General features: G+C 64.6%; 1 protein-coding gene across 1 annotated transcript; it reads left to right on the top strand.

Annotated features, from left to right (window-relative positions):
* Nucleotides 1-160: 160 nt before the first annotated feature.
* On the top strand, nucleotides 161-27,928 carry FES (FES proto-oncogene, tyrosine kinase). Its single transcript, XM_073304610.1, is given in 19 exon segments — nucleotides 161-446; nucleotides 3,749-3,922; nucleotides 4,866-4,962; nucleotides 6,603-6,659; nucleotides 6,662-6,752; nucleotides 7,989-8,126; nucleotides 8,975-9,094; nucleotides 9,248-9,370; nucleotides 13,102-13,288; nucleotides 19,151-19,228; nucleotides 19,505-19,714; nucleotides 20,704-20,826; nucleotides 20,971-21,024; nucleotides 21,752-21,870; nucleotides 22,400-22,494; nucleotides 22,719-22,842; nucleotides 24,555-24,712; nucleotides 25,242-25,364; nucleotides 25,588-27,928. Coding segments are annotated over 19 exon segments (2,439 nt in total). The 5' UTR covers nucleotides 161-221; the 3' UTR covers nucleotides 25,731-27,928.

Genomic DNA, 27,928 nt, shown 5'->3' with positions numbered 1-27,928 from the left:
TGGAAAATGCAAAGGGGACCTGACCACAGGCAAATGAGCTGGGGAAGCTGCAGCAGGCTTGGGGATGGGGCACAGGGTGGTGGCTTGGGGGCTGGTATACGGTTCACACCCGGCGCCAGGGGAAGGGGCATTCTCGGGTGACTGTTCTACTCATGGCCTCCAACAGCATCGCCCCTGCCTGCTGTGGGGGGGAGAGGAGCCGGCTCTCTGCAGCTCGTGCCATGGGCTTGGGGATGGAGCTGTGCAGCCCCCAGGCACACAGCGCCCTGCTGCGGCTGCAGGACTCTGAGCTGCGCCTCCTGGAGCTGATGAAGAAGTGGATGGTGCAGCGAGCCAAGAGCGACAGGGAGTACGCGGCCCTGCTGCACAACACATTCTGCCAGCTGGAGAAGCAGGAGGGCTTCGGGCAGCCCCTGCCAGGAGACTACAGAAGCCAGATCAGTGAGGTAGGATTGCCCCAGGCTGGGTCAGCTCTGTAGGCAGAGACCCTGCAGCCATCCGGCCCCGACCCCTGGGCACGGAGAGCCAAGCTGGGGGAGGCAAAGGAGGGGCTGGCGGAGCGGGCACACTGCAGGCTGTGGCTCATGCTGGCTCCAAAGACTCCGAGAAGAGGGCATGTGGGGATGCAACAGAAACCCCTTTCAGAGGAGCAGCCGTGTTAGCCTGTATCCGCAAAAAGAAAAGGAGGACTTCTGGCACCTTAGAGACTAACCAATTTATTTGAGCATAAGCTTTCATGGGCTACAGCTCATTTCATTGGATGCATTCAGTGGAAAATACAGTGGGGAGATTTATATACACAGAGAACATAAAACAATGGGTGTTACCAGACAGACTGTAAGGAGAGTGATCAGGTGAGGTGAGCTATTACCAGCAGGAGAGAAAAAAACCCTTTTGTAGTGCTAATCAAGGTGGGCCATTTCCAGCAGTTGACAAGACTGTGTGAGGAACAGTGGGGGGAGGGGGAAATAAACATGGGGAAATAGTTTTACTTTGTGTAATGACCCATCCACTCCCAGTCTCTATTCAAGCCTAAGTTAATGGTGTCCAGTTTGCAAATTAATTCCAATTAATCAGTTTCTCCTTGGAGTCTGTTTTTGTAGTTTTTTGTTGTAATTTTGTGAGTTTTAGGTCTGTAATCGAGTGACCAGAGAGATGGAAGTGTTCTCCGACTGGTTTATGAATGTTATAATTCTTGACGACTGATTTGTGTCCATTTAGTCTTTTACGTAGAGACTGTCCAGTTTGGCCAATGTACATGGCAGAGGGGCATTGCTGGCACACGATGGCATATATCACATTGGTGGATGTGCAGGTGAACGAGCCTCTGATAGTGTGGCTGATGTTATTAGGCCCTGTGATGGTGTCCCCTGAATAGATATGTGGGCACAATTGGCAACGGGCTTTGTTGCAAGGATAAGTTCCTGGGTTAGTGGTTCTGTTGTGTGGTTGCTGGTTAGTATTTGCTTCAGGCTGGGGGGCTGTCTGTAGGCAAGGACTGGCCTGTCTCCCATGATCTGTGAAAGTGATGGGTCGTCCTTCAGGATAGGTTGTAGATCCTTGATGATGCACTGGAGAGGTTTTAGTTGGAGGCTGAAGGTGACGACTAGTGGCTTTCTGTTACTTTCTTTGTTGGGCCTGTCCTGTAGTAGGTGACTTCTGGGAACTCTTCTGGCTCTGTCAATCTGTTTCTTCACTTCAGCAGGTGGGTATTGTAGTTGTAAGAACGCTTGATAGAGATCTTGTAGCTGTTTGTCTCTGTCTGAGGGGTGGAGCAAATGCGTTTGTATTGTAGAGCTTGGCTGTAGATGATAGATCGTGTGGTGTGGTCAGGGTGAAAGCTGGAGGCATGCAGGTAGGAATAGCGGTCAGTAGGTTTCCGGTATTCAGTGGTGTTTATGTGACCATCGCTTATTAGCACCGTAGTGTCCAGGAAGTGGATCTCTTGTGTGGACTGGTCCAGGCTGAGGTTGGTGGTGGGATGGAAATTGTTGAAATCATGGTGGAAATCCTCAAGGGCTTCTTTTCCATGGGTCCAGATGATGAAGATGTCATCAATGTAGCGCAAGTAGAGTAGGGGCATTAGGGGACGAGAGCTGAGGAAGCGTTGTTCTAAATCAGCCATAAATATGTTGGCATACTGTGGGGCCATGCGGGTACCCATAGCAGTGCTGCTGACTTGAAGGTATACATTGTCCCCAGATGTGACATAGTTATGGGTGAGGACAAAGTCCAAACCCCTTTGCGTTCCCTGTTCCTGGGACGGGTGTCAGCAGAGAGGGGCCCCTGCTGCGTAAGGGGCCGGAAGGCAGCCCATTCCCATCAGACAGCACACCCAGGGCCCTGAGCACTGTGGGGCCATCGCAGGACCCTGGGCCCCACCCCGTGCTCAGTTCGGGTGGGGAAGGTGCTGGCTGCAGCTCTGAGGCTGCTCTAGCTGATGCTGTGGGGCAGACGCAGGAGGTGCAAAGGCAGGTGAAAGCCCCCCGGGCTTTACTTCTCTGGGCCGGACCAGGCTGGGCCCCGCAGAGGTGCTGCTGAGTGCGAGGAGCCCCGGAGCCATCCCTCAAAGTGCCCTTGGGTGCAGCGAGGGAGGGCAGCACAGCGGGTACCTGTAGCATGGCTGGGACTCTTCCCGCCGGTACCCAGGGCTGTGGGCACCTCATTCCCACCTGCCTTCAGCTCCCGACCCCCTGCTCTAGCTCCAGCCCAACAACACAAGTTGCCGTGGGCCCCATTCTCGCTTTCCAGGCTAGCACCAGCCCCCAGCCCTACAAGCATCTCCCTGCAGGGCCCAGCCCCGGGGGACAAGTCTCAGAGCCAGGCCAGCTGACAGGCTCGTGGGGCTTGGGCTGTGGGCTACGACTGGCAGTGTCGGGTTTGGGCTTGGGTCGGAGAGCAGGGTTGGAGCCCCGCCGTTTCAAAGCCCACACTCCAGCCATTGACTATAACAGGGTTTAAAAGAGAACTGGATAAATTCATGGAGGTTAAGTCCACTAATGGCTATTAGCCAGGATGGGTGAGGAATGGTGTCCCTAGCCTCTGTTTGTCAGAGGGTGGAGATGGATGGCAGGAGAGAGATCACTTGATCATTACCTGTTTGGTTCACTCCCTCTGGGGCACCTGGCCTTGGCCACCGTCGGCAGACAGGACACTGGGCTGGATGGACCTTAGGTCTCCCCCGGAGACTTTACCCTCACTGGATTAGCCCTGTGCTCAGACTCAGTGAGCATCCCCGGGGCCCCTGAAGGGCTCAGGACACATGTACACAGACCGACAGACAGACACAGATGGACCGACAGCTCGGCCCCAGGCCCAGAGCACATCGCTATCTGGGGAGCTCGGGAGCTCCTGTGTGGTGGATGCACTGCAATTTTGCACGGAGGGCGGCCAGCATGAGCCAGGTGTTCAGTAGAGACCTCATGGGACACTCTGGGGTGCCCTGTATGTACCTCTGCCCCAGGGGCTCACTGTAAACCCATGGCACCTCTGGGCCCTCTGCCAGCTGGCACCAAGAGGGCCTGGGTCAGAGATCTCAGTCACCCCCAGAGCCCAGCTGGGCCCCTGGAGTCTGCTCAGGCCCCCCAGAAAATACCCCTCGGCTTCCCCATTGCCCTCCCCTAGGCTCCCCCACACTCAGCCACACGAGCTCCTCTGCCCCCATGCTACTGCCTCCCCCACACACTCTCAGCCCCTGCAAGCTCCCGCCGTGCTCCCGGCCCCGCTGAGCTCTCCCCTCTCCTGGCAGTCCTGGTGGGTGCTGGCAAACCAGACGGAGGTGCTGAGCCAGATCCTGCAGCGCCATGCGGAGGACCTGGCCGCCGGGCCCCTGAGCAAGCTGAGCCTGCTGATCCGCGACAAGCAGCGGCTCCGCAAGGCCTACAGCGAGCAGTGGCAGCAGCTGAGCCAGGACTATGTCAGGGTAGGAAGGGCCCCGTGCCCCCACCAGCAGGGCCCCCAGCGACCCCCAACCCCTGGGGCTGCTCCAGGGCGCCGTACCCAGCGGGGCCCCTGCCCGGCCAGCCTCATGGGAGCTGTGGGCAGCGTGGAGCGGCAGGCGTGAGGCCCTCTCTGCCATGGGGCCGGGTGTTTCCTCGCCCGGGAGAGGCCCTTCTTCCCTGGGGCAACTGCGGCCTGGCGCCCTCATTCCCGGGCTGCCTGCTGAACCAGGCCTGGGATACTCTGCCGGGGCCAAGCGCTGCCTCTGGCTCCGGCCACCACTCTGCCGGGTTTGCCCGCCCACCCCGGCCTCCCCCCGACTCTGCCCGCCCACCCCGGCGTCCGCCTGGCTCTGCCCACCCCCCATGGCTCTGCTCACCCCCCATTATCTCCCACAGGCTCTGCCGGACCCCCCCACAATCTCCCCCGGTTCTGCCCCCCCCGCCCCCCCCGACTCTGCCCACCCCCCCGGCCTTCCCCCGACTCTGCCCGCCCCCCCAGCCTCCGCCTGGCTCTGCCCACCCCCCCGGCCTGCCCCCGACTCTGCCCGCCCCCCCGGCCTCCCCCTGGCTCTGCCCGCCCCCCTGGCATCCGCCTGGCTCTGCCTGCCCCCCATGGCTCTGCTCACCCCCCATTATCTCCCACAGGCTCTGCCGGACCCCCCCACAATCTCCCCCGGTTCTGCCCCCGCAGCCTTCCCTGGCTCTGCCCGCCCCCCATGATCTTCATCGGGCTCTGCCCACCCCTCACATCCTCCCCCGGCTCTGCCCATCCCCCTCATTGCCCTGGCCTCTGCCCAACTCCCCAATCACCCCTCCGGTCTCTGTCCTGTCCCCCAGTCACCTCCCTTGGGGCTCTGCCCAGCCCCTGCTGTGGGGCACAGGGGGTTACGCTCCTCACACCAAGCGTTTCTGTGTCATTCACAGACAAACCAGCAGGAGCTGGAGAAGCTGAAGTCGCAGTACCGGAGCCTGGCCCGGGACAGTGCCCAGGCCAAGCGCAAGTTCCAGGAGGCCAGCAAAGGTGGGTGCCCTGCCCCACCCCTGCCCCACGCTGCTCCCAGCCTGAGCTGGGGTGAGTGGCACTGAGGGGAGCACCAAGCTTGCCCGGGATGCCAGCAATGGGGCTGCTCTGGCTGAGGCCAGGCCTGACCCCCAAGCTCCCTGCGGCTCTGCCACTCCCTGGCTCTGGCTGCTAGCAAGGCTCTTCTGTCCCGGCGTCACCGGGCGATGCTCTGGAACTGCTCCCTGCGAAGCCAGTCAGGACTCTGGGGGAGTCTCCTCTCTGGGAGCAGCCTGTCTGCAGGACCCACAGCTCACACGGCTTCCCCCTTCCTGGGTCTAACCTTGGAGCATTCAGCCTCCTCTGCCCCTCCGTGCACTTCCCACAGCGAGTCCGCTCAGGTGGGGTCTTGGGGAAGCCAGAGGGTCCTGCCCCCCAACTCCGCAGTCAGACGGGACTCTCAGCCAGCCAGTAACACAGAAGGTTTATTAGACGACAGGGACACAGCGTAGGGCAGAGCTCGTTAGCACAGAAATCTGTGACTTTCAGCCAAGTCCATCTTGGGGGGAGGGAGCCCCCTGAGCCCCAAGCCAGCCGACTGACTCGCTTCCAGCTGCCTGGCCCCTGCCCTGTCAGTTGCTCCTCCTCTGGCCTTTGTTTTGCTTCCCAGCCAGAGTCACCTGGTTGCATCCCCCTCCTGGGTCTCAGGTGATGAAGGGGCGGCCACAGCATCCATGCAGGCAGCTGGAGCAACCCCCACAAAGGTCACACATGCTTATTCCCACCACCTAGGCATCGGTGTAATACACAGGGAAACAGGCATACACGGCATTCATGCAAAACAGTAAGACTCACATACAGCATAGCAAGAGGAAATCCCCACTTCCTCATACCTTGCAAACTCAGCCTGCTCTGCTGGTCCGTGACCCCGCTGGCCAGTCCCCCGGGCTGCGCTCCCTAGAGTTGCCAACTTTCTATTCACACAGAACTGAACACCTCTGCCCCACCCCTTCTCCGAGGCCCCGCCCATGCTTGCTCCACACCCCCACCCCCCCACCCCCCCGTCGCTCGCTCTCCCCCACCGTCACTTGCTTTCACTGGGCTGGGGCAGGGGGTTGGGGTGTGGTGGGGGGAGAGCTCTGGCTGGGGCCGAGGATGAGCGGTTTGGGGTGCGGGAGGGGATTCCAGGCTGGACCGGGGGGGTTGGGGTGCAGGGGGTTGGGATGCAAGTTCCTGGCAGCACTTACCACAGCTCCGAGGAAGTGGCCGCCAGGCCCCTGTGCCCTCTAGGTGCATGGGCGGCCAGGCAGTTCTGCAGGGTGTGCACTGCCTTTGCACCGCAGGCACCTCCCCCTGCAGCGCCCATTGGTCACAGTTCCCGGCCAGTGGGAGCTGCGGAGCCGGTACTCGGGGCAGAGGCAGCGCGTGGAGCCTCCCAGTCCCTGATTGCCCCAGGCCCCCGCTGGGCTGCTGACTGGACTTTTAACGGCCCGGTCGTTGGTGCTGGCCAGAACCGCCAGGGTCCCTTTTCCACTGGGCGTTCCAGTCAAAAACCGGACACCTGGCAACGCTAGTTGGCAACGCTAGGCCCAGCAGGGGCCGCGGGGAATTGGGCTGGGGTGCCTCTCCCAGGACTTCCCCAGCTGCCGCTCTCCCCCCAGACAAGGACCGGGACAAGGCCAAGGACAAGTACGTGCGGAGCCTGTGGAAGCTCTACGCCCTGAGCTGCACCATACGCTGCACTTCCAGCAGGCGCTGCCCGCCCTGCACCGCTCCCTGCATGGCCTGCACCAGGAGATGGCGCTTGTCCTGTAAGAGCCCCGCCCCGGCATTCCCACCCCCTGCTGCTGCCACCGGCATACCCAGCCCCTGCCATACCCCTCCCCTGCCATACCCAGCCCCTGCCATACCCAGCCCCACCGCTGGCATACCCACCCCCACCGCCAGCATACCCAGCTCCCTGCCACTGGCATTCCCACCCCCTGCTGCCGGCATTCCCACCCCCACTGCTGGCATACCCAGCCCCTGCTGCTGCCACTAGCATACCCACCCCCACCGCTGGCATTCCCACCCCCTGCTGCCGGCATTCCCACCCCCACCGCTGGCATTCCCACCCCCTGCTGCTGCCACCGGCATACCCACCCCCACCGCTGGCATTCCCACCCCCTGCTGCCGGCATTCCCACCCCCACCGCTGGCATTCCCACCCCCTGCTGCTGCCACCGGCATACCCACCCCCACCGCTGGCATTCCCACCCCCTGCTGCCGGCATTCCCACCCCCACCGCTGGCATTCCCACCCCCTGCTGCTGCCACCGGCATTCCCACCCCCACCGCTGGCATTCCCACCCCCACCGCCAGCATACCCAGCTCCCTGCCACTGGCATTCCCACCCCCTGCTGCCGGCATACCCACCCCCACCGCTGGCATTCCCACCCCCTGCTGCCGGCATACCCAGCCCCTGCCGCCAGCATACCCAGCCCCTGCCGCCAGCATACCCAGCCCCTGCCATACCCAGCCCCTGCCACCGGCATACCCAGCCCCTGCCATACCCAGCCCCTGCCGCCGGCATACCCAGCCCCTGCCATACCCAGCCCCTGCCATACCCCTCCCCTGCCATACCCAGCCCCTGCCATACCCAGCCCCTGCCGTACCCAGCCCCTGCCGCCGGCATACCCAGCCCCTGCCGTACCCAGCCCCTGCCGTACCCATGTGTGCGGCAGGGATGCTGCCCAGTGCTACCGCCACAGTGCCGGGGGATGCAGGCAGCGTGGAGGGCACAGAGAGCACAGCCGCTGCCAAGCGCACATGAGCACGCTCAGTCCGCGAGCTCCCACTTCACAGTTGCAGGCGTGTTTCTGGGGCCAACGGGGTGAGATCTGGCCTGGGGAGTCGGGCTCAGGGCCCCGTGTGCAGCTGCCCCATGGGGCTCGCCCTCCCAATAGGCCCAGGCCACCAGGGGAGAGGGCTCACGGCAGTGTCGGTGGCAGGCCTGGCTGGGGGCTGTGGCTGGGGGGATGGTCCGGGCTATGGTACCTGTGCCCCACAGGAAGGAGATCCTGCAGGAGTACGCCGAGGTCAGCAGCCTGGTTCAGGAGGAGGTGGGCTCCGTGCACCAGGAGATCACCCGCGCCATCCAGGCGATCGATCCCGCGACAGAATACGACAGCTTCCTCCAGCAGCACAGGTACGGCTCCTCCCGCCCCCCCACGCTCGGAGCTACACCCCGCTTCTGAACAGCCGCCTGGAGGAACCGCTCCCAAGGGCCCGCTTTGCTTTCCAGTGGGGCCCGCAGCCTCCCCGCCTCCTGGGCTCCAGCCGCCTGCTTCCCCCTGCGAGCCCCATGGAGCAGAGTCTGGGGAGCCTTGTGCTCTGCAGGGATCGAGGCATCCAGCCAGGAGTTGCAGGGCTCCTGGTACGCTGGAAGGCCTGAGGACAGCACAGGGAAGCCAAGGTTAAATCACCGTCCGTTCTGGCCACCATTAGCGCAATGCCCCAGCCAGGCTGCAGTAACCCCCCCATCGGGCTCTGGTGCTCCTGGGCTCCTTAGTGCCCGGGGGAGAGCAGCCACTTCCCCAGAGCCCACACTGTGCCCTGCCTGTCCCAGCTCAGGCCCCTGTTCTCAAGCTGGGGTCTCCCTGCTGCGGGGGCACCTCCTCCCGCTGGGGTGGTTTGCTAGATCCTGGTCTCTCTGGGATTCTGCACTGCCGTGGAGTCACTTTCAGCAGATTCCAGCCCCTGGCCCAAACAGCTGGCCACACCCTCCCCTCACGGCCTGCGCTGCCCGCAAGAGCAAATGTAACACATTTCCCCACTGGGCAGCAATGCAAAGTGTGGGGGAAACTGAGGCACACACAGGATTCATAGACATGCCGGACAATTCCCACTTTGTCAGAGTCCTGCCCTCCTGGGGGTGGATGCTGGCAGGGCAGGGCACCGAAAGGCAGCAGGGATTCCCCGTTCCTGCCCCAGGTCTGTGTGCGCAGCCAGGGCTGGAGGCTGGTTTTAAGCACGCTCAGAGCACTGTCCCCCTAGGTGTGTGAGCGAGATCCCGCCCAGGGTGACCTTCGACGAGAGCCTGCTGGAGGAGAGCGAGAACCTGGAGGCCGACGAGCTGCAGCTGAATGAGCTGACAATAGAGAGCGTGCAGCACACGTGGGTACAGGGCAGGGGCGGGCACCGGGACGTGAGGGTCCCTGGGAGGGCTGTAGCACTGGGCCCTGGGCAGCCACTGGCTGGCTCCCGAACCCCCAGGGGGTGTCAGGCCCAGCAGGGGACCCCCGGACTAGATGGTGCTATCTCTTGCAGCCTGACGGCCATGGAGGAGGAACTAGCCACTGCCACGCAGACCATGAGCAGCAAAGGGCAGCGTGTCCAGGACCTGCAGGCCGAGCTCCTGGGCGAGGAGCAGAGCGTGGGGCCCCGGGAGCGGTGAGATGGGGGGAGGGATGTAATGATGCTGGTTCTGGTGGGACCCAATTCAGGACAAATTGCTTCAAGCAGGGCAGTTACAGCCCAAGGCTGGGGTTCCTTTGCACACCAAGGCAAACCAAACCAGCCTTACAGAGAAGACTTTGGTTTTACCCCACTGGCTAACCACAAGTCACACAAGCAATTCCCTTAGACACTCCAGTTTCCCAGTATCCCCACCAGTGCCGCTCGTTATGGGGACGAATGGGTATGAAAACCAGCACCCCAGTAAAAGAAAAGAGGTTCTCTCGATCCCAAAGGACCAAGCCCCAGACCCAGGTCAATATACAAATCAGATCTTACCCACAAATCACACTGTTGCCAATCCTTTAGAATCTAAAATCTAAAGGTTTATTCATAAAAGGAAAAAGATAGAGATGAGAGCTAGGATTGCTTAAACGGAATCAATGACATGCAGTGATGGCAAAGTTCTTGGTTCAGGCTTGTAGCAGTGATGGAATAAGCTGCAGGTTCAAATCAGGTCTCTGGAGAACATGCCCAGCTGGGGTGGGTCCTTCAGTCCTTTGTGTAGAGCTTCCAATTGTAGCAAAGTCCCTCCAGAGGTAGGAAGCAGGATTGAAGACCAGATGGAGGAGCTGCAGCAGCTTCGTGTAGTCTCTTGCCATGTGGTCTCTGCTTTCTTTGTCCCAAAGACAAGCTGTCCATCCCATGGCCTGGAAAAACCTCGGAGTTCTGTCCATAGGCAGGTCCCTGCATGCTTGGCTGAGTCCCCAGGCGTGTCTGCCTTCTCTCAGTGGGTCAGTTGTGTAGCTGATGGTCCTTGATGGGCCACCCAGCAGGCTAGGCAGAGCTGACACCAGCTTGTCTGGGGTGTCGCCCAGAAGCACAGCACAAGTTTGAGCTACAGAGACAATACTTATAACTTTAAATAAAAAACTGATACATGCACGTAGATCGCATAATCCTAACCAGCCAACCATAACACTTTATACAAGATTTGGTGCCATTACAGGACCTTGGTTGCAACAATGATCTATATGGTCCCAGTTTATGTCAATAACATCACAAGGGATCAGTGAGATGGGGGGTCCCAGGGAACGGTGAGATGGGGGGCCCGAGGGACCGGTGAGAAGGGGGCAGGGAGTGGTGAGGTGGGGGGCCCCGGGAGTGGTGAGATGGGAGGACAGGGAGCAGTGAGGTGGGGGGGCCCCGGAAGCAGGGTGGTGCGGGATGTGACCTGGGTGGGGGTAGTGAGACAAGGGGTGGTGGGACCCAGGGATAGAGGGGTTTTGGTGAGAACCTGAGAAGTGGGTCCATGAGAGATCTGGAGGGAGGGGGAGCATTGTGAGCGGGGGAGAAAAGGGAGCAGTGTGATGGGGGGAGGGATGCAGTGTGACTTCGGATCTGTGCCTACTGTGGCCCAGCGGGGTTCAGCAGGGTATTCCCCTACCCCGGCCAGAGGCAGCAGTGCTGGGGATTCTGTCCCCCATGACATGGAAGTGGGGTGTGGGCTGGAAATGCCAGTCCATGCTCATTTGCTCAGGGATACCCGTGACTGGGGCAGCCGGGTGGGGCGGTCGGGGAGCTCTGGGCAGGCGGGCGAGCTCTGGGCCGGGAGCTCTGGGCGGGCGGGTGAGCTCTGGGCCAGGAGCTCTGGGCGGGCGGGGAGCTCTGAGCCGGGAGCTCTGGGCAGGCGGGCGAGCTCTGGGCCGGGAGCTCTGGGCGGGCGGGGAGCTCTGGGCCGGGAGCTCTGGGCGGGCGGGGAGCTCTGGGCCGGGAGCTCTGGGCGGGCGGGCAGCTCTGAGCTGGGAGCTCTGGGCGGGCGGGGAGCTCTGAGCCGGGAGCTCTGGGCGGGCGGGCGAGCTCTGGGCCGGGAGCTCTGGGCGGGCGGGCAGCTCTGAGCCGGGAGCTCTGGTCGGGCGGGGAGCTCTAGGCCGGGAGCTCTGGGCGGGCGGGCGAGCTCTGGGCTGGGAGCTCTGGGCGGGCGGGGAGCTCTGAGCCGGGAGCACTGGGCGGGCGGGCGAGCTCTGGGCCGGGAGCTCTGGGCGGGCGGGGAGCTCTGAGCCGGGAGCTCTGGGCGGGCGGGCGAGCTCTGGGCCGGGAGCTCTGGGCGGGCGGGGAGCTCTGGGCCGGGAGCTCTGGGCGGGCGGGGAGCTCTGAGCCGGGAGCTCTGGGTGGGCGGGGAGCTCTGAGCCGGGAGCTCTGGGCGGGCGGGGAGCTCTGAGCCGGGAGCTCTGGGCGGGCGGGCGAGCTCTGAGCCGGGAGCTCTGGGCCGGGAACTCTGGGCGGGCGGGGAGCTCTGGGCAGGCGGGCAGCTCTGGGCCGGGAGCTCTGGGCGGGCGGGGAGCTCTGGGCCGGGAGCTCTGGGCGGGCTGGGAGCTCTGGGCGGGCAGGGAGCTCTGAGCCGGGAGCTCTGGGCGGGCGGGCGAGCTCTGAGCCGGGAGCTCTGGGCCGGGAACTCTGGGCGGGCGGGGAGCTCTGGGCAGGCGGGCAGCTCTGGGCCGGGAGCTCTGGGCGGGCGGGGAGCTCTGGGCCGGGAGCTCTGGGCGGGCTGGGAGCTCTGGGCGGGCGGGGAGCTCTGAGCCGGGAGCTCTGGGCGGGCGGGCGAGCTCTGAGCCGGGAGCTCTGGGCCGGGAACTCTGGGCGGGCGGGGAGCTCTGGGCGGGCGGGCAGCTCTGGGCCGGGAGCTCTGGGCGGGCGGGGAGCTCTGGGCCGGGAGCTCTGGGCGGGCTGGGAGCTCTGGGCGGGCGGGGAGCTCTGGGCCAGGAGCTCTGGGCGGGCGGGGAGCTCTGGGCCGGGAGCTCTGGGCGGGCGGGGAGCTCTGGGCCGGGAGCTCTGGGCGGGCGGGGAGCTCTGGGCGGGTGGGGAGCTCTGGGCCGGGAGCTCTGGGCGGGTGGGGAGCTCTGGGCCGGGAGCTCTGGGCGGGCGGGGAGCTCTGGGCCGGGAGCTCTGGGCGGGCGGGGAGCTCTGGGTGGGCGGGGAGCTCTGGGCGGGAGCTCTGGGCGGGCGGGGAGCTCTGGGCGGGTGTGGAGCTCTGGGCCGGGAGCTCTGGGTGGGCGGGGAGCTCTGGGCCGGGAGCTCTGGGCGGGCGGGGAGCTCCGGGTGGGCGGGGAGCTCTGGGCGGGAGCTCTGGGCGGGCGGGGAGCTCTGGGCGGGAGCTCTGGGCGGGCGGGGAGCTCTGGGCGGGAGCTCTGGGTGGGCGGGGAGCTCTGGGCAGGCGGGGAGCTCTGGGTGGGCGGGGAGCTCTGGGCCGGGAGCTCTGGGCGGGCGGGGAGCTCTGGGCCGGGAGCTCTGGGCGGGTGGGGAGCTCTGGGCCGGGAGCTCTGGGCGGGCGGGGAGCTCTGGGCCGGGAGCTCTGGGCGGGCGGGGAGCTCTGGGTGGGCGGGGAGCTCTGGGCGGGAGCTCTGGGCGGGCGGGGAGCTCTGGGCGGGCGGGGAGCTCTGGGCGGGAGCTCTGGGCGGGCGGGGAGCTCTGGGCGGGGAGCTCTGGGTGGGCGGGGAGCTCTGGGCAGGCGGGGAGCTCTGGGCGGGAGCTCTGGGCGGGGAGCTCTGGGTGGGCGGGGAGCTCTGGGCAGGCGGGGAGCTCTGGGCGGGCGGGGAGCTCTGGGCGGGCGGGGAGCTCTGGGCGGGAGCTCTGGGCGGGGAGCTCTGGGTGGGCGGGGAGCTCTGGGCAGGCGGGGAGCTCTGGGCGGGCGGGGAGCCCTGAGCCGCGGCTGTTGCTGTCTGGCACAGGGTGCACCTGCTGGGGAAGCGCCAGGCTCTGCAGGAGGCGCAGCTGCATTTCCAGGTCTCCCTGTGCGCCCAGGCCAAGCTGCAAGCCCAGCGGGACGTACTGCACCAGAAGCTGGACCAGCTGGGCTCCCGCACCCCCCGTCCAGGCCTGCCCCTGCAGGACGACAGGAACTCCCTCACCTCCACAGTGAGCACGTCCCCTGCTGCCCCGCCCACCCCCAGCAGCCCGCCACCCCCAGAGCCCCCAGCATCCCGCCACCCCCAGAGCCCTGCCCACCCCACCCCCAGAGCCCTGCCCGCCCCACCCCCAGCATCCCGCCACCCCCAGCAGCCCGCCACCCCCAGAGCCCTGCCCACCCCACCCCCAGCATCCCGCCACCCCCAGAGCCCCCAGCATCCCGCCACCCCCAGAGCCCTGCCCTGCCCCACCCCCAGCATCCCGCCACCCCCAGAGCCCTGCCCTGCCCCACCCCCAGCATCCCACCACCCCCAGAGCCCTGCCCGCCCCACCCCCAGCATCCCGCCACCCCCAGAGCCCTGCCCCGCCCCACCCCCAGCATCCCGCCACCCCCAGAGCCCTGCCCCGCCCCACCCCCAGCATCCCGCCACCCCCAGAGCCCCCAGCATCCCACCACCCCCAGAGCCCTGCCCACCCCACCCCCAGCATCCTGCCACCCCCAGAGCCCTGCCCTGCCCCACCCCACCCCCAGCATCCTGCCACCCCCAGAGCCCTGCCCTGCCCCACCCCACCCCCAGCAGCCCGCCACCCCCAGAGCCCTGCCCTGCCCCACCCCACCCCCAGCAGCCCGCCACCCCCAGAGCCCTGCCCTGCCCCACCCCCAGCAGCCCGCCACCCCCAGAGCCCCCAGCAGCCCGCCACCCCCAGAGCCCTGCCCTGCCCCACCCCCAGCATCCCGCCACCCCCAGAGCCCTGCCCTGCCCCACCCCACCCCCAGCAGCCTGCCACCCCCAGAGCCCCCAGCAGCCCGCCACCCCCAGAGCCCTGCCCTGCCCCACCCCCAGCGCCCTGTGCCAGCCCCAGCCTCCCACCCAGCCCCACCCTGAGCACCGTACCCTGACCCACCCCCAGATCCCCACTCTGTGCCACCCCCAGCATCCCACCCTGTGCCCCAGCACCCTCCCGTGCCCTGCCCTGGTGTGACGCAGCAGGGAGGGGGGAGCATTGACCTGGGAATGGGGCAGGGGAGTTTCACTGGGGATGGGAGACCTGGGAGCCTGTCACCTGAGCCAGGAGGGGGAGGGGGAGGTAACACCTCTGCCTGGGAATGTGAACAGAGGCTGCAGGAAGGAGCTTGCTGGGGGGGGTTAGTTTTTCAGTTTGGGGCTGGGTGGAGGAACGCAGGGAACCCCAGGGCTGGGGTCTAAGCTCCCTGCACCCCCAGAAGGACGTGATTGAGGGGTCCTGGGTGTACCCACAAGCTCTGTTTTGGACTGTGTTCCTGTTGTCCAATAAACCTTCTGTTTTACTGGCTGGCTGAGAGTCTCAGTGAATCCCTGGAAGAGGGGTGCAGGGCCTGGACTCCCCCACACTCCGTGACAACTGGTGGCAGCGGTGGGATGTACTGCACCCTGTGAACGGCGCTTCCTGCAGTAAGTGACTGGGGAGCAGTAAAACGAAGGGGGATTGACGGGAACCAGGCGTGCTGAAGATTCAGAGAGAGACGGTTTCGGGGGGCGGTTAACCCCTGGGAATGTGTGACCAGAGAGAAAGACTTTTGCAGTAACAGGGTCCCCCGGGGGATTGTAGCGAGCGGTCCCGGGGCGGAGGAGTCTGCAGCTCGACCCTGGCAAAGAGGTGGTGACCTCAAGAAGGACTGGCACACGAGGGGTTTTTCCTGGAAACCGTGGGAAGCTGCCCGGCCTGCGAGTGGCCAGCAGGGAGATGTACGCTAAACGCCTGAAGAGCGACCTGGTGGAGCTGTGCAGGCAGAGGGGGCTGCGCATCGGGAGGTCCACCAAGGAACAGCTGATTGCCCAGTTGGAGGAGAGGGATCGCTTGGATGACCCGATCCCTGTCCCTGAGGGAAGCTGCCTGGCGGAGGCAGTGTGGGCCCTGGGGCCTGACCGGGCTGGGAGGGGTCAGACAGCTGCCGAGGACATCCCGAGACCCTTCCTACCTATGTCTGGGGGAGGGGTTGGGGGAAGCCCAGCGAATGCCGAGGGCACCCTGACCCCGGCACCCAGCAGGGGATCCTCCCGGCGGAGCTCCCCATCCCTGGAGCGGAGGCGGCTGGAATGGGAGAGGGAGATGAACATGAGGGAGCTGGAGGATCATGAAAAGCAGCGTCAGCATGAGCAGGAGGAGAAGGAGAAACAAAGACAGCATGAACTGGAGCTGGCCAGGCTGAGGAGTAGTGGGGTCCCGGCTGCAGTGAGTGCGGGGGGACCCAAGACTGCAAGGAGCTTTGAATAGTGCTTCCTGGCCCAGCGTAAGGAGGGGGAGGACATAGATAGCTTCCTGACGGCCTTTGAGAATGCCTGCGAGATGCACAGGGTTGACCCTGCGGACAGGCTCCAGTTTCTCACCCCCTTACTGGACCCCAAAGCCGTGGAGGTGTACAGCCGGATGACAGGGCCGGAGGCAGGGGACTATGAACTGTTCAAGCAGGCCCTGCTCCGTGAGTTTGGGCTGACCCCCAAGATGTACCGGAGAAGGTTCCGGAGTCAGCGTAAAACGCCTGAGGTCACCTACCTACAACTGGTCAACCGGATGCAGGGGTATGCCCGCAAGTGGACAGCTGGGGCCCGAGCTAAAGAGGACCTGCTTGACCTAATCGTACTGGAGCAACTGTATGATCAGTGCCCTTCCGACCTGAGGCTGTGGTTGGTGGACAAAAAGCTAGAGAACCCCCAGCACGCAGGGCAGCTGGCCGACGAGTTTGTGAACAGTCGGTCAGGGGGTAGCCAGGAGGAGCCCCAAAAGAACAGCCCCCCTCCCCCCCCGATGCAGAGAGAGAGTCACCAGGGGGCCCCCAGCGGGGAAATAGGGAGAACCGCCTCCCAAGGGGAACGTCTGGCGTCAGGACCATCCGACCCGCTCAAGGGGACCAACGTGACCTGAGCTGCTATCACTGTGGCCAGAGAGGCCACGTACGGACCCAGTGCCCCAGGCTCAGTGACAGACTGAGCAGACCCAACCTACCCAGGGTTAACTGGGTAGGGACCCAGCTGGACGAGGGGCAGACGGCCCAGGCAAAGGGGGCTGCCAGCTTACCACCTGCTCAGGAGGGAAAAGTACCCCCGGACAGCCCTGCCAGAGGGCTGGATGCTCTGGACTCAGGGTGCTCGGTTTACAGGGTGGGCGCGGGCCTGTCCCTCCGGAGAGAGTGCCTTGTTCCCCAGGAGGTGGATGGGAGGAAGGTCAATGGATACTGGGATACGGGCGCGGAGGTGACGCTGGCCCGGTCCGAGGTGGTGGCCCCAGATCGGGTGGTGCCCGATACCTACGTGACCCTGACGGGGTGGGCGGGACCCCATTCAAGGTGCCTGTGGTGAGGGTGCACCTGAAATGGAGGGCCAAGCAGGACCCCAGGGATGTGGGGGTGTCACGGCGTCCCCGGGCGATGCTCTGGAACTGCTCCCCATAAAGCCAGTCAGGACTCTGGGGAAGTCTCCTCTCTGGGAGCAGCCTGTCTTCAGGACACACAGCTCACACAGCATCCACCTTCCTGGGTCTGCCTCGGAGCATTCAGCCTCCTCTGCCCCTCCGTGCGCTTCCCACAGCGAGTCCACTCAGGCGGGGTCCTGGGGAAGCCAGAGGGTCCTGCCCCCCAACTCTGCATTCAGATGTGACTCTCAGCCAGCCAGTAAAACAGAGGTCTAAAACAGAGCTTGTAGGTACAGAGAACAGGACTGCTCAGTCAGGTCCATTTTGGGGGGCAGTGAGCCAGTCCTGCCCCCCAACTTCGCAGGCAGATGTGACTCTCAGCCAGCCAGTAAAACAGAAGGTTTATTAGACGACAGGAACATGGTCTAACACAGAACTTGTAGGTGCAGAGAACCGGACCCCTCACCTGGGTCCATTTTGGGGGGCAGTGAGCCAGACAACCCCGTCTGCACTTCACTCCATGTCCCAGCCAGTCCCAAACTGAAACTCCCTCCAGCCCCTCCTCCTCTGGGCTTTGTCCCTTTTCCCGGCCAGGAGGTCTCTGGATTCCTTTGTTCTCCAACCCTTTAGCTCTCACCTTGCAGGGGGAAGGACCCAGGCCATCAGTTGCCAGGAAACAGGGTGTCGGCCATTCTCTGTGTCCAGATCCCTGCACACACCTGCCCTCTAGGGCTCTGCAATGATCATACACTCTTACCCCACCCCGTAGATACTTAAGAACTGCCTAGGGGAAACTGAGGCACCCCACACTATTCAGAGGAAACATTAAGAACAGTCCTGCTTCGTCACAGGGGGTGCACCACCATTTGCCCACAGAGGTGTTACTTCCCTCTCCCCCTCCTGGCTCAGGTGACAGGCTCTCAGGTCTCCCATTGAAACTCCCCTGCCACATTCCCAGGTCAACACTCCTCCTCCCTGCTGTGTCACATCTGTACCACCTCCAATGCCCTGCCCTGAGTCACCCCTAGTGCCCCCCCTGCCCCACCCCCATGCCTTGCCCCACCCCCAGCGCCCTGCTCTGCCCCACCTCCAATGCCCTGACCTACCCCACCCCCTCAGCGCCCCGCCCTGCCCCACCCCCAGCGCCCCGCCCTGAGTCACCCCCAGCACCCTGCCCTGAGCCACCCCCAGTGCCCCGCCCTGCCCCACCTCCAATGCCCTGACCTACCCCACCCCCTCAGCGCCCCGCCCTGAGTCACCCCCGGTGCCCCGCCCTGCCCCACCCCCAGCACCCTGCCCTGCCCCACCTCCAACGCCCTGACCTACCCCACCCCCTCAGCGCCCCGCCCTGAGTCACCCCCAGTGCCCCGCCCTGCCCCACCCCCAGCGCCCCGCCCTGCCCCACCCTCAGTGCCCTGCCCTACCCCACCCCCTCAGCGCCCCGCCCTGAGTCACCCCCAGCGCCCTGCCCTGCCCCACCTCCAACGCCCTGACCTACCCCACCCCCTCAGCGCCCCGCCCTGAGTCACCCCCAGTGCCCCGCCCTGCCCCACCCCCAGCGCCCTGCCCTGCCCCACCTCCAACGCCCTGACCTACCCCACCCCCTCAGCGCCCCGCCCTGAGTCACCCCCAGCGCCCTGCCCTGAGCCACCCCCAACGCCCTGACCTACCCCACCCCCTCAGCGCCCCGCCCTGAGTCACCCCCAGTGCCCCGCCCTGCCCCACCCCCAGCACCCCGCCCTGCCCCACCTCCAACGCCCTGACCTACCCCACCCCCTCAGCGCCCCGCCCTGAGTCAACCCCAGTGCCCCGCCCTGCCCCACCCCCAGCGCCCCGCCCTGCCCCACCCTCAGCGCCCTGCCCTACCCCACCCCCTCAGCGCCCCGCCCTGAGTCACCCCCAGCGCCCTGCCCTGCCCCACCTCCAACGCCCTGACCTACCCCACCCCCTCAGCGCCCCGCCCTGAGTCACCCCCAGTGCCCCGCCCTGCCCCACCCCCAGCGCCCTGCCCTGCCCCACCTCCAACGCCCTGACCTACCCCACCCCCCCAGTGCCCCGCCCTGCCCCACCCCCAGCGCCCTGCCCTGCCCCACCCCCAACGCCCTGACCTACCCCACCCCCTCAGCGCCCCGCCCTGAGTCACCCCCAGTGCCCCGCCCTGCCCCACCCCCAGCGCCCCGCCCTGCCCCACCCTCAGCGCCCTGCCCTGAGCCACCCCCAGTGCCCTGCCTTGGAGAAAGTCAGGGACACTCGGGCACCAGGCTCAGCTTGGCCCCAGTGGCTGCCCAGGGCATTGGCCTTGCTAAGAAATGTGGGTGCTGCTGTGTGGTGCGGGTGCCCTGCCCCACGCCCAGCCCTGGGTGCAGCCCACGGGCACCTGGCCAGAGTCCAGCCCACCCAGTGCCCGGCCCAGGCCATTCCTGCACTCGGGCATGGGACACTCCCAGCCACACGGCTCAGCCCCTCTCTGCCCCCTGGCAGGAGCAGGAGCGCCCAGGAGCCAGCGCGTTGGAGACCCTCAGGAATCACATCTCGGGCATCTTCCGCCCCAAGTACTCAGTGAGTACCCCAGCGCTACTGCCTCCCCTTCCCTGCCCCCACCTTCCCTCTCCCCTTCCCTCTCCCACCCCACTACCTTCTGCAGCCCTCTCCCCACCTCACCCCTTCCCTCCCCATTTCCTCCCTGCCCTCTCCTCCCCATCTCCGCCTGAGCCCCGCAGTCTGTGTGGAGAAGGGGGCCTGGATGTCCCTGCCGTACCCGTTGCTCTGGGCAGCCCCCTGTGGGTGCTGACGGGGTCCCCTACCCATCCCGCTTACCCCGTCTCTGTCTCCCAGGTGCCGCCCCCCCTGCCGCTCCTCCCCGAAGTGCAGAAGCCCCTGTGCCAGCAGACCTGGTACCACGGCGCCATCCCCCGGGCGGAGGTGCAGGAGCTGCTGCTCCACAGCGGGGACTTCTTGGTGCGGGAGAGCCAGGGCAAGCAGGAGCACGTGCTGAGTGTGCTGTGGGATGGGCTGCCCCGGCACTTCATCATCCAGGCCTGCGACGTGAGTGGGGCCAGGGGCTGGGCCCCGGGAGGGCGCTGACAGGGGCAGCGCAGGCAGCTCTGGGGGCAGCTCCGGGGCCATCCTGCAGCTGCCCCTGCCTGCCCCGCTGGGACATAGGGCCCCGGCCTGCCGGGTAGAGCCTGGGCAGGAGCTCCGAGGGGAGTGCCCATGGGCGGGGGCTGGAGGACCTGTGATGCGAGGCCGGGGTTTTTTCCTGCCACTCCTTGTGCCCCGTTGGACCCTCGTCCCAGCCACTCACAAACGCTCCCCCAGGCTGGGCATCCCTGTCACGGAGTGTGGGGGAGTCCAGGCCCTGCACCCCTCTTCCAGGGATCCACTGAGACTCTCAGCCAGCCAGTAAAACAGAAGGTTTATTGGACAACAGGAACACAGTCCACAACAGAGCTTGTGGGTACACCCAGGACCCCTCAGTCAAGTCCTTCTGGGGGAGCAGGGAGCTTAGACCCCAGCCCTGGGGTTCCCTGCGTTCCTCCACCCAGCCCCAAACTGAAACTAACCCCCCCCAGCAGGCTCCTTCCTGCAGCCTCTGTCCGCATTCCTGGGCAGAGGTGTTACCTCCCCCGCCCCCTCCTGGCTCAGGTGACAGGCTCTCAGGTCTCCCATCCCCAGGGCACATTCCCAGGTCAACACTCCCCCCTCCCTGCTGCCTCACATCGTCACAATCCCCGGCACCAGCAGCCAGAGAGACGGCCCCACGGCTCCCAAGGCCAGGCCTAGCCAGGCCCCTGGCAGGCACTGGTGCTGACCTGCAATCTGTAGTTCTACCGGGAATGGGGGAGATAGGGGGTGTGCGTGGGGTGTGTTGGGTGAGGGTGCATGGTGTATATTGAGCTGTAGGGGTGGGGGGTGTATGTGGGGGAGGTTAGGGGGCATGGGGGTCTATACAGGGCAGGTTGGGGGGTCTGTGAGCAGGGCTGGGAGGGCAGGGCAGGGGCAGAGTAAGATCCCAGCACCTGCACCTCTCCCAGGACATGTACCGTCTGGAGGGCGAGGGCTTCTGCACCATCCCGCTGCTCATCGACCATTTCCTGCAGACCCGGCAGCCCGTCACCAAGAAGAGCGGAATCATCCTGGCCAAGCCCATCCCCAAGGTACCACGCTGGCCCCACTGCACGGCTCCCCAGGGGCTGGGCGTTGCGGACAAAGGGCTCCCTCGGGGGTGGGGGTGAGGGCGGAGCGGGGAATGCTGGGGCTGGATAGTTTCCTGCTCTTTGACTCCTGCCTTCCTTCCCCAGGACAAATGGGTGCTGAACCATGAGGACGTGGTGCTGGGCGAGCGCATCGGGCGGGTGAGTGCCCCCAGGGCAGGCATGGGCTCGGCCACTGCTGGGGCACTGCTCTGAGGAAGCGCGCAGCAGGCCCAGGATCGTGGGGGGTTAGGGTTAGGGTGTGCAGGCAGCGTTACGATGCAGATTAGTTTCAGTTTAATAAAAGGTACTGAATGGCAGGATTTCTAACTTCCCTTGTTGCAGCCAGAGCCCAGCAGGACCTGCCAGTGCGCCGGGGAGCTGCTGTCTGTGCCAGGCTCTCTGTCTGAGGCTAGGGGCGTCTGGGGGTCAGGCTGGGCCCGGGCTCTCTGACAGCTCTGCCAGGCCACAGACTGCCCTGCTCCTGCTGTGTTACCCTGGCGCTGACCCAGCTGGGAGCAGCGTGGCTGCACTCCCTTGCTGCCAGGCTGGGAGCCCTCGTCCAGCCGGTCATTCGGGGCATCGCGCTTCCTTGCCGGCCACCCGTGACGTAAGGACCCAGGCAATGAGGAAGCCTCTCTGGTGGTTAGAAATGGGTCCCTCGGTTCCCGTCACTCTGCGGCGGCTGGTGCCCACTCCCCAGTCAGCCCCTAGGAGGAGGGGTCGACGGGACCTGAATCACCGAAGCAGCGTCCAGGCATGCCAGAGGCAGAACAGGCCCTGGCCCATGTTAATGCCCCACCTGGCACGAGGCAGAGGGAGCTGGCTCAGCTGGACTCCGGGATCGACTGGGGGCAGAGGCAGCTGGTGCATTTGCTTTGTCTCCCAGGGTAACTTTGGGGAGGTGTTCAGCGGCCGCCTGCTCACTGACAACACCCCAGTGGCTGTGAAGTCCTGCCGCGAAACCCTCCCGCCGGAGCTCAAGGCCAAATTCCTGCAGGAAGCCAGGTCTGTACAGAGCCCCAGCGCCACGCTCTGCCCCCCAGCGCCGCACTCTGCCCCCCAGCGCCCCGCTCTTCCCCCCAGTGCCAAGGGCCTCTGTCCACTCCACTCTCTGTCCCCCAGCCCGCACTCTGCCCTGGGGGGCCATTTGCCAGCCATGGGGAGGGGGCTTTGGGGTTTCTGGGCTTGCTTAAATTTCAATTAAAACAGTTTTTCTGGATCAAAATCTTCTGGAGCCTGGGGGGACTCCAAACCCAGCCCAGACCAGGGACCCCCCAGACCTGACAGGAACAGGGGATCCCAAACAAACCCAGCCCAGACGGAGACCCCCCCACCCAGACCTGACAGGGACAGGGGATCCCAAACAAACCCAGCCCAGACAGTGGGTCCCCAAGCCCAGGGTGATGGCGGGTGGGTAGGTGCCCTCCGTGCTGTTGAAATGTACTGACAGAGAAGCCCCCTTGCTGGCTGTTGCGACTGGCTCACGCCCCAGGCTGTGACAGCCAGGGGGTGACCAGCGTGTCTCTGCCCCCAGGATCCTGAAGCAGTACAGCCACCCCAACATTGTCAAGCTCATTGGCGTCTGCACCCAAAAGCAGCCCATCTACATCGTCATGGAGCTGGTGCAGGGTGAGTCCCCCCGCCTTGCAGCCTGGCCTGCTGTTGCCCTGGCCCCCAGCCCCTCCTCCCTCCAGTTCACTCCCGGTGAGCCCTGCTTCCCACACCCTGGACCCTAATGAATCTCCCCCAGTCCCGTGTCCCAGCCGCACTCCCCCCAAGGGCTGGTGGCAGGCGCCTGAGGCCTGCAGCCAGGCCCCTAACTCCCTGAGGTCAGCACTGCCCTCCCCACACAGGAGGGGACTTCCTGACCTTCCTGCGCAGCGAGGGGCTGCAGCTGAAGGCAAAGGAGCTGCTCAAGATGACGGCGAATGCTGCTGCTGGGATGGAGTACCTGGAAAGCAAGCACTGCATCCACAGGTGAGACCTTCCGCCCAGGCTCGCTCTGAGACACCGCGCTCCCCACAGGCAGCCACAGATATGTGCATTGCTGCAGCATGCAGAGACCCAGTCTGCGCTCAGGGGCCCCGAGCATCCCAGGTGCTGCCCAGACCCCAGCCGAGATCAGGGCCCCCGAGTGCCCCGGGCCCTGCCCAGACCCCAGCCGAGATCAGGGCCCCTGAGTGCCCCGGGCGCTGCCCAGACCCCAGCCAAGATCAGGGCCCCTGAGTGCCCCGGGCGCTGCCCAGACCCCAGCCGAGATCAGGGCCCCCGAGTGCCCCAGGCACTAGGGTGACCAGACAGCAAGTGTGAAAAATCGGGACTGAGCTGGAGGGTAATAGGAACCTATATAAGAAAAAGACCCAAAAATCGGGACTGTCCCTATAAAATCGGGACATCTGGTCACCCCACCAGGCGCTGCCCAAACCCCAGCCATGATCGAGGGCCCTGAGCATCCCAGTCAATGCCTGGACATCAGCTGCTATTGGGGCCCCTGAGTGTGCTGGGCGCTGCAGGTGATACCAGCCATGGTCTGCCAGCGAGTACCTGTCCTGAGAGCTGGGAAGGCTCCCGTGAGATGCCCGCTGGGTTAGAGCCCTGGCCTTACCCTGGAGACCTGGCGGTGTCTCTGCCTGGGTTCACTACGTTTCTGCAGCCCTCCAGCCCCAGGGCTTCCCACGGAAGGGAGTGTCCTTGTCCCATGTGACAGATGGGGACTGGGGCCCTGGACGGGGTCACCCAGAGAGCCGGAGCTGTGACTAGAGCCCAGAGTCCAGACTTCTCTGCCTGGTGATAAACAGCAGGCCCTAGTGCCCTCAGGGAGATGGGCTGGGCAGGCGTCCTCAGGCAGGTCGACTTTCTCCAAGCTCGTTTGTGCCCTTGGCCTGCAGGAGCCCGTCTGCCATGGGGTCAGGAGCCGTTGTCACCGAGTCCCCGGGCAAAGCTCTGGAACTGCTCCCTGTGAAGCCAGTCAGGACTCTGGTGAAGTCTCCTCTCTGGGAGCAGATTGTCTGCAGGGCAGAAAAAGCTCACACGGCTTCCACCTTCCTGGGTCTGACCTTGGAGCATTCAGCCTCCTCTGCCCCTCCGTGTGCTTCCCACAGCGAGTCCACTCAGGCGGGGTCCTGGGGAAGCCAGAGGGTCCTGCCCCCCAACTCTGCATTCAGATGTGACTCTCAGCCAGCCAGTAAAACAGAGGTTTAAAACAGAGCTTGTAGGTACAGAGAACAGGACTGCTCAGTCAGGTCCATTTTGGGGGGCAGTGAGCCAGACAACCCCATCTGCACTTCACTCCATGTCTCCAGCCAGCCCCAACTGACTCACTCTACACCCTTCCTCCTCTGGGCTTTGTCCCTTTCCCTGGCCAGGAGGTCACCGGATTCCTTTATTCTCCAACCCTTTAGCTCTCACCTTGCAGGGGGGAAGGGCCCCAGTCATCAGTGGCCAGGAGACAGAGTGTCGGCCACTTATGTACCCTGGCCCTTTGCTCTGCAACAATGACAACCCCTTATCCCACCACCTAGAGACTTAAGAAATGCAAAGGGGAAACTGAGGCACCCCTACAGTATTCAGAGGAAACATTAAGAACAGTCCCGCTTCGTCACAGGGTCATGGCTGGGGCCTCCAGATTCTCTGTAGCCAGTAGCCTGGCGGGCTGCAGGGCCTGGCGCTCAGCTGCTCCTCTCCCGCAGGGACCTCGCAGCTCGCAACTGCCTGGTGACGGAGAAGAACTCGCTGAAGATCAGTGACTTTGGGATGTCGCGGGAGGAGGAGGACGGGGTCTATGCCTCCACAGGAGGCTTGAAGCAGATTCCTGTGAAATGGACAGCGCCAGAGGCACTGAATTACGGTATGGTGTTTGCTGCAGCTCCCAGCCCCATCCCTCTGAGCTGGTGCCCTCTGCAGACCGCCAGGGGCCGTCTAGCACCATGCAAGCACTGGGTGCAGCCAGGGCACCGGGGGAAAGCACTTGCACACAGCAAGAAAGAACCCAGGAGTCCTGGCTATGAGTCCCCTAGACCACACAGCTCCTCATGCGTCCCTCAGGCCCAATACGGGGACGCGGGCGCCGGGCACCCCACAGCTCTGCTCAGCTCTTTGCATACAGTTATTGACCGGGGTGGCCGATCGCCCGGCGTCCCCGTGCCTGGATCCCTCTGGCTGGGGCAGCGGGAGGCCATGGGAAGGTGGGGCCAGATGCTGCGTCCCCGTTGGACCAGGGCGGTGTCTGCAGGGAGTGGGGGCTGCCCAAGCTGCAGCGCGGTGAGTGCCTGCCTAGGAGCCCCAAGGGGGATGCTATCCCCATGGCTGGAGCAGCTGGCGAGGGGCTGGAGGTAGCCATGCTCCCAGCCCCTTGCCTGAAGCCCCCCTCTCCCCAGGCCGCTACTCCTCAGACAGCGATGTCTGGAGCTTCGGGATCTTGCTGTGGGAAGCCTTCAGCCTCGGCGCCACCCCCTATTCCCACCTGAGCAACACCCAGACGCGCGAAGCCATTGAGCAAGGTAAGCAGGCTCTGCCCCGGCCAGGCCCCATCTCCCCATGAACAGGAGGTACCTGGGCTGCTGCCAGGCCTGGAGCCACCCCCTGCCCCCCGCCCCCACCGAGAGGGAGCCCAGGGGATCCCCCTCCAGTGAGCAGCCGCCAGGGGCTGAGGGTGTTTCCGGCTCTCTACAGCCCTGGGGGCAGGCTGCCCTGGGCCCTGAGCCTGTTGCCCTCTCTCCCCAGGGGTGCGGCTGGACCCCCCCAAGCAGTGTCCTGAGGACGTGTACAGGCTGATGCAGCGGTGCTGGGAGTACGATCCCCGGAAACGGCCCAGCTTCAGCACCGTTCACCAGGAGCTCGTCAGCATCCGCAAGAGGCAGCGGTAACGGACCGCGGGCTCCCAGGCCAGGAGACGCTGCCCTGGGCTGGAGCTGTCAGCCCCAGAGCCCCTTGGGCAGAGCCCACGTTGTGCCAGCCTCCCTGCAAACGCCCGGCGTGCCCGCCCCGGACTTGTCTTCCACCATGGCCTGGGGCATCGCAGGCTCCAGCTGTCGCCATCGGCCAGACCCAGGCTATGTTTGTTGCCTCCTGGGTGCTGAGAGGCCCTGGGCCCTGGGGTCTCCAGCCTGCGCAGCGCCATCCCCTGGGCCTGCCCCAGCTGTCAGGCTTCGGGACAGATGGGCCAAGCTCTTCTCATCTGCTTTTTTTTTTTTTGGGGGGGGGGGGCATATTTCCTGTGGAATAAAAGCTACCCCCTCCTCACCCAGTCAGTGCTGTGGCACCCACTATGGGAGGCCAGTGGGATTGCGGGGCCTGTGCTGGGTCCCTGCGGCCCAGCTTCTGTGGGGACCCTTCTGCCCCTGCAGGGTGCTCCCCATGGCCTGCCAGAGCCCCCATCTCTGCTCTTTCTGTGCATTTCCAGGTACCTGGGGGCTCGGCCTAGCCTGGCTCCTGTGCCTGGGGGCATGGGGCTGGCAGGCGGAAGAAGATTCTGCAGCCCAGAGACCTGTGCCCAGAGCCCCACCCTGCCGGGGCACCAGTTACTCAGACCAGCAGCCCACAGGGAGCCCGTCACTGCGGGGCTGGGCCGCTGGCCCCCCTGGAGCTAGATACATGCCTGTGGCTGGTGCACGCACCAGGCAGGGAGCCGTGTGTACCGACAGCCCATCCCAGTCTCTGGCTGGTACCTGGTCTGTATCACACTCCCAGGAATGGCGCATGCAAACTGGGTGGGCAGCTACACCCACGTGATGCTAGAAATCCAGCTCTGGCCGTGCCAGCCAGCAGCACGGGCTGTGCCCCTCAGTAAGACTGCTGCGTTCAGCTCTAGGCACCAGAAATGGCTCTGGCAGGAGCCAGCAAGTCCCTTGCTGGGCACGGCATGGGCATCTTGTGTCCTAGGCAGGGCCTTGCCCTCCGTGCTGCCAAGGACTCCCCAGGGCCCGGAGCCGGCCAACCCCAGCATTTACCAATGTTCCGGATTCCGTGTGTGGCCACAGCACCAGTGGCCCTGGCCAGGGCCGCACTGTGCCAGGCCTGTAGAGACACAGAGCCAAGAGATGGCCCTGCCCCACAGAGCTACAATCAGAGCGCAGCAGGGATGACAGGTGCGTGCCGTGATGCTTGGTAAGATTTGTATGTTTCCAATGCATGCCTCAGTTTCCCGCTGTGCTTTGTACTGCTGTGCTGTCACAGATCCACAGGATCTCTTCTATGCCTCTGCTATTAAACAGCCCCTTGGAATCACCCCATCACCACCCGGAAAACTGAGGCACACACCGTATTAGTCTAGGACAGTAAGACTCACATGCAACATAACAAGATGAATAAAACCCCACTTCGTCACATCTCTCCCCCTCCGAGACCGAACTGAGTGGGGCCACTTTAGCCAGCGGCCTGGGGAAGTTCGGGCCCCCTCTCTCCAGGACAGAGCATCGTTGGCACTCCCCTTCACGTGGACCACCTCCACGTCGTAATGCTGAAGCTGGAGATGCCACCTCAGGAGCTTGGCATTGGCCCCTTTCATCGGGTGTGGCCACGTCCGGGGCGAGTGGTGGCTGTACACAGTGAAGCACCACCCAAACGGATATGGCTGCAGCTTTCTAAGGGCCCATTCCTTTCTATGGCCGCGCAGTTCTGCTCCCGGGGCAGCAGCTTCCTGCTCAGCTACCTGATGGGGTGTCTCTCCCCCTTTCCATCAACCTGCATTAGCACCGCCCCCAGCCCCGTGTCTGAGGCGTCGGTGAACACCACAAAGGGCTTGTCAAAGTCTGGGTTTCCCAGCACCGGGCCCTTGACCAGAGCCTCCTTCAGAGCAAGAGAGCCTCCTGGCACTGCTCGGTCCAGACCACCTTGTCTGGCTTCCCCTTCTTGCATAGCTCCGTGATGAGGGCGGCTCTGGCGTTAAAGTGGGCACAAATCTTCGGTAGTATCCTGCCATCCCAATGAAAGCCTGGACCTGCTTCTTAGTCTGGGGAGCGGGCCAATCTCTGATCACCTCCACCTTGGCTGGCTCTGGCTTTAGGCAGCCGGGCCCCATTTTGTGGCCCAGCTATGACACCTCTGACATCCCCACCTTGCACTT

Source organism: Lepidochelys kempii, chromosome 10 (genome assembly GCF_965140265.1).
Source record: "Lepidochelys kempii isolate rLepKem1 chromosome 10, rLepKem1.hap2, whole genome shotgun sequence".
Taxonomy (NCBI): domain Eukaryota; kingdom Metazoa; phylum Chordata; order Testudines; family Cheloniidae; genus Lepidochelys; species Lepidochelys kempii.
The sequence above is the reverse complement of the archived record's forward strand: the minus strand, read 5'-3'. Positions and strand labels throughout refer to the sequence as shown.